At 34.8% G+C, this 6,055-nt stretch overlaps 1 protein-coding gene across 1 annotated transcript; it reads left to right on the top strand.

Annotated features, from left to right (window-relative positions):
• The first annotated feature begins 2,422 nt into the window (after positions 1–2,422).
• LOC104232618 (cytokinin dehydrogenase 6-like) lies at positions 2,423–5,152 on the top strand. Its single transcript, XM_009785866.2, has 5 exons — positions 2,423–3,242; positions 3,610–3,737; positions 3,824–4,084; positions 4,183–4,451; positions 4,545–5,152. Exons 1-5 carry the CDS (start codon positions 2,624–2,626, stop codon positions 4,864–4,866), a joined length of 1,599 nt encoding a protein of 532 aa, XP_009784168.1. The 5' UTR covers positions 2,423–2,623; the 3' UTR covers positions 4,867–5,152.
• Positions 5,153–6,055: the final 903 nt, after the last annotated feature.

Here is a 6,055-nt window from a genome sequence, read left to right as displayed (position 1 = left end):
AGAATAAAACGTTTTCTGTCCGTTTCCAACGTATTCATGGGCTGAACAAAACTTTACCTTGAGAATTGCTCTTCCACTGTCCTTGCCCTGAAGATTCACATTCTCAAATTCCCTAATCGTGGTAGTAAGGATAATAGGAATAAAAGGCTAGAGTATAACATCAGAGTGCTACTGTGCTAGAGTAAGTGAATATATATATATATATATATATATATATATATTTCCACTTGTTTTTTCAAATTTATCTACATTTCTCAAAGAATTGATCAATTAGAGTAAATATTAACCCTCCACCAAATCTAACCGTGCTAGCTTTATTCAAAATTCAAATGATGAAATATTCCTTCACGGATCTTCGATCCATTTCATGGCCTACAATGCAAAGACAAGATAATCCCCTAAAATCAAACAATGCAAGAACCCATATATCTGAATCTAACCCTGCTACTGTCCCGAATTCACAAAAGCAAAAAATGACTGAGAATTCTTATTGCAAAAATCTCATTTTGACTCTCTGACCTGTTAAAGTATCCAAAGACCAGAAAGGAGATAGAGAGAATTTATTCCAAGTCATCCATTAAAAAGTAGAGTAGAGTAGAGATCAGCATAAAACCAATGTGTCATAAACAATTCACTAAAACAGAAAGAGGATTGGTTTATCATCATAGTACAGAATTACTGGCTTTTTGGGCAAATCTACAAACACAAACAAAAGAATGATTCTCTGTTTGTCCATTTGCTGGGAACTAAGGCATCAATACTATATGCGTTTTCAGCAAAGAATATTTCTTTCTTTGGAGCACATGATTATAAGAGGTCCCAAACACAAATATATCATTTCCCCTTTCATATACAAAAGGCACTCATTTTCTTGGAAATTTTCTACATATATCACGTGGACCCTTTAGATGCCATCCATTGTTGTGCAGCGTCCCTTTCTTCAATCTGAATATAGGTACGCAATGTTTGCCTTTCAACAACAAACGGGTATTCAAGAAAATGCCACTAATAATCAAAGGTATCTAAGTGAATACTAATAGATACTTTACATTGACAAAGTAGATAGAAATTTATCCCACATTCACATAAGGTCAGTGGAAGGATCGCACCCCAAAGGGTGTGATGTAGGCAGCTACCCGAATACAGACATCACGGGCTGATTTCACGACTCAAACCTATAGAAACAACTTTAGCGTTGCTCGAATGCGCTCCTGGATAGAAATTTATAGGGCAAAAATAAAAACAAGTAGGGGTGTACAAATGAAACTGACAAACCGCACCAACCCCCTAATCCGAGTCAAACCGAGAAAAAAAACCCGACTTTGGTTTGATTTGGTTTGGTGTTGGAAGAAAAAACTCGATCATAATTGGTTTGGTTTGGTTTTAACTAAAAAAAGTCAAACCGAAACCAAACCAACTTGACATTGTATATATAGAAGTTTTAAATACGTTTAATACATAAAGATATTTATTGCAGTGTAATTTACAAATATTTCTTAAACTTTTTCATGGTTTTATCTTTTAACGTACTATTTCAAGCCTGGACTTATAATTTTTGGATGCTCAAATAAGTTTTGTAGTCCATAAATGATAGTAACTCAAATAAATCCTAAATCATAATCAAATCAATACTAATAGACATTCAATTCAATAGTATTATGAATGAAAATAGTGTTGGTTATCTATTTTTTAGTTTTCCCATGGTTTACATAAAATGCATAACTTATGTTTCTTTTAGTGTTTAGTCATGTAAATATAGTACTTATTAGTCGTACTTATTTTAGCAACTTAGTAATTTTAAATTATGTTTGTTTTCATTATGTCTTATTAATAATACTTATTTTATGCGATTTTATTATCTTTCTTGTTGAATATTTTAGTACAATGGCATGACTCATATGATATTTATGTTATTTTATTGAAAAACACCTTGTATAATTCTGTTTTACTAGGATCAAAGAAATATTTGGAGCACAAATTCTATGTTTTGTGCTATGAAGACTTTATGAAAGAAGACCCGAAAAAAACCGAAAACCCGAAAAATCCGAGATTAAAAACCTCGATTTTTATTGGCTTGGTTTGATAATTGAAAAATTCGAACTAACCCGGCCTATGTATACTCCTAAAAACAAGTGAACATCCCTTTTCTAACCATTTACTTTTCTCTATAAATGGAAAACTTATCCTTAATAACAACAGTTGAAAAAAGGGGGGTTTAAGAGACATAACTTGTCTTTAATGGAAAAGGTAAAACTGTGGAAGGAACTGTGAGAAAAAGGTGCAAAGATTTGGGGAAATCTTTCTTTTCTGATGACTTTTTCTTCTTCAACTTGGCAACATGTGATGGCTGGCTTCTCTATACTCTTATATAAACTAAATAAAGACCCCAAACAAAAGGGAACTCAAAAGAAAATCCCTTAAATTCTCCCACCTAAAGTAGACAGTCTTCATACGGATTCTTACCACTCAATATAGGTTGACTCTCCCACTCATATAATCTTAAATCTTCTCCTTTATATTTCCTCTTCAACTCTTCACTCTTTGCTCTTCTATCTTCTACTTACTTTGATAGAAAGAACATAGCAAAAAATATCTTTTTTTTTTTATTTCCTTTATCAAAGAGATGACGTGCCAAAGCTTTGTTTTCACCAGAAAAAAGAACGTTCTGTTCCTAAGAAGCTTCACAATTTTAGTGCTAAGCTGGGTAATTATCAAACCAGAATTTTGTTTTTCCAGTGTCCTATCCTCATTGAAAGCCCTTCATTTACAAGGCCATATTACTTTCGAAAACAATGAGTTTGCAGCCCGAGATTTCGGCAACCAAATTCATGTCCACCCTTTAGCAGTAGTCCATCCCAAATCCGTTGCTGATATTTCAGAAATAATTAAACATGTCTGGCAAATGGGTCCGGGTTCTGAATTAACCGTAGCCGCGCGAGGCCACGGTCATTCGCTTCAGGGCCAGGCGCAAGCGCGACGTGGAGTTATAATCAACATGGAGTCACTACAGGGTCAGGAAATGCAGGTCTACAGGGGTCAATTCCCTTATGTAGATGTCTCAGCTGGTGAATTGTGGATTAATATATTGCATGAAACTTTGAAATATGGATTAGCACCAAAATCTTGGACTGACTACCTCCATCTTACTGTTGGAGGTACACTGTCTAATGCTGGCATCAGTGGACAGGCATTTCGACACGGCCCTCAGATCAGTAATGTCCACCAGCTGGAGGTTGTTACAGGTTTGAAAATTTTCCCATAGTCTGACGAGAATAAGCAAGTATGAAAATTTATTTTTTAGGAAAAAAAGAAAAATACCGAAGATATGGCAGTGATTTGGTAAAAGGCGGTATGATGGAATATGAGAAAACGGTCATAAGGCAACTTACACAAGTTATTACCTCTTTTTGTCTGATATGATATGTTAGTTAAGGAAGACCAAACTTAAGAAGCTGCAAACATTTCTCATAGTACAAGTTGGAGCCTGACTTTATTTACACCAAATATGCAAAGACCACTCATTTTCAATTAACAAACATCACATAATTTGAAAAAAGAAATTCAGCACGTGTCTTATTGACTAACGTACATGAACTGAACTCATTGCAGGAAAAGGAGAAGTCTTAATTTGTTCAAAGGAACAGAATGCTGACCTATTCCATGCTGTTTTGGGAGGACTTGGACAGTTTGGCATAATAACTAGAGCAAGAATCTCTCTGGAACGAGCCCCAAGGATGGTAAAAAATTCACTTAATAAAGTTCAAGAATATCCGATTTAAGCCATCGGAATATTACTAGACATGTGATTTTCTTTAATTAACAGGTGAAATGGATAAGAGTGTTGTACTCTGATTTCTCCACATTTGCCAGAGACCAAGAGCATTTGATATCTGCAGCTAAAACATTTGATTACATAGAAGGGCTGGTGATAAAGAACAAAACAGGTCTAATGAATAACTGGAGAGCATCTTTTGACCCTCAAGATCCTGTTCAAGCCAGCCACTTTGTATCAGATGGAAGAACACTCTATTGCCTTGAACTAACCAAAAATTTATACCCCGAAAAATCCGATACAGTAAACCAGGTAAGGCAATGTTACATAACTTAAAAATCTTGGAAAAAATCCAAAAAAGGTCAATTCGATGAAACAATTCTAATGTAACTGCTTGTTGTTTCATGCAGATGCAGGAAATTGAAGATTTATTATCCCAACTAAGTTATATTCCATCAACGTTATTTATGTCAGAAGTTCCATACATAGAATTTTTGGACAGAGTTCATGCTTCAGAGCTAAAACTTCGATCGAAAGGACTTTGGGATCTCCCACACCCATGGCTCAATCTTCTAGTTCCTAAAAGCAAAATACAACACTTCGCTAAGGAAGTTTTTGGCAACATCCTTAAAGATACTAACAATGGCCCTGTTCTTGTCTACCCCATTCATAAATCAAAGTAATTTTCATTTATATTACGTTTCGCATATACAAAAATCTAGTACTTAATTTTTCCAATCAATTGACATGTTACTTTGGTCTTATTTTTCAGGTTGGATAACAGAACCTCATTTGTTTCTCCAAATGAAGATATTATCTACCTGGTGGCCTTTTTATCCCATGCAAATCCTTCATCCAGTGGAACTGACAGTTTAGAACATGTCTTAACTCAGAACAAAAGAATATTAGATTTCTGTGATGTGGCACACCTAGGAGTCAAGCAATATTTGCCTCATTACACAACACAAGAACAGTGGAGGACCCACTTTGGTCCAAAATGGGAAGTATTTGTACAGAGAAAATCTGCTTATGACCCTTTAGCTATGCTAGCACCTGGTCAGAGAATTTTCCAAAAGGCAGTATCAGTTTCATAACAACTGATAGCAGCGGATAGATAAAGAGTCAGAGATGGGTAAATATGCAGCAGAATGAATAGAAAATGAAAACTTGGTTGTAGCCAATGTAAATGTGAATAGCTTATTAACTTCACATATTTCTTATGCCTTCTCTGCACATGTAAGTTTAAGAGAAGGCTAGCTCCAGTAGCTCTTTAAGATATAGATTATTAGGCAACAGAAGTTAATGTATCAAGATGCAAAGGAAAAATATTGACTCGATGTATGAATTCTTTAATTAATATTCATGATGTTGTATTTCCTGTCCTGATGTCCAAGTGCTCTGAAACTATAAGAATTTAATTTCTGCAGCACAGTGAAGGGGACAACTCAATAGCCGCGGAATATTCTAGCCAAATTAAAGAAGATTAACATCAAACATTCATTAGCACTATTCAATCTATGACCTGCATCACACTGCTTAACCCTGTGACAGCATGGGCGAAGCCACATTGTCCTAAGGGTGGTCAATTGACTACCCTTCGTAAAAAAATTACATAGTGTATATATGTAAAATATTAGGCTTTAGAAGTATATAACATATATTGAATACCTTTTGTCGGCAAAAATTTTTCTCTTCTTTCAAGTTTGAACACCTATATGACAGTCATTTCAATAGATTTCAAAGGAACTTTAACCTGCATGAATTCATTATAGAGCAATTACCTGAGAAGCACAAACACAAGATGATACAAAGATGCTTATCATATGTTAAAAATTAATAAGATGAGAGAGTTATTTGATTGAAATTGTCCGAATTATCACATCTACATTGTTGAGCAATAGCATCACGCGCATAATCCCTTGAACAGCTTAACAGCATTTGTTTTCTTTTGATCTTTAGTTAATTTTTTGGCTGATGTCAAGTGGAAGATGCCACTTCATGTGAATGTAAGATATGATTTGAAATTCAAGATGCACTTTGTGTGACATTAAAGTCGAAAACTAAATGCTTCAGCCCGTGTTCTTTATAGGTATAACACCGATGAAATGAATCTGGCTATATCCAACAACAACAGTACTGGACAATGGAGAAAACATTGTAGCCTTTTCTATAACAAAGGGCCAATATTGAGAAACATTTGCTTTTACTAAAAATCGAGGTCTATGAAAAAAATGACGCTATCAATGTAGATGAACACAGTTGAAAAATGGCGCTACTAGTGTA

Source organism: Nicotiana sylvestris, chromosome 9 (genome assembly GCF_000393655.2).
Source record: "Nicotiana sylvestris chromosome 9, ASM39365v2, whole genome shotgun sequence".
Lineage (NCBI taxonomy): Eukaryota > Viridiplantae > Streptophyta > Magnoliopsida > Solanales > Solanaceae > Nicotiana > Nicotiana sylvestris.
The sequence above is the reverse complement of the archived record's forward strand: the minus strand, read 5'-3'. Positions and strand labels throughout refer to the sequence as shown.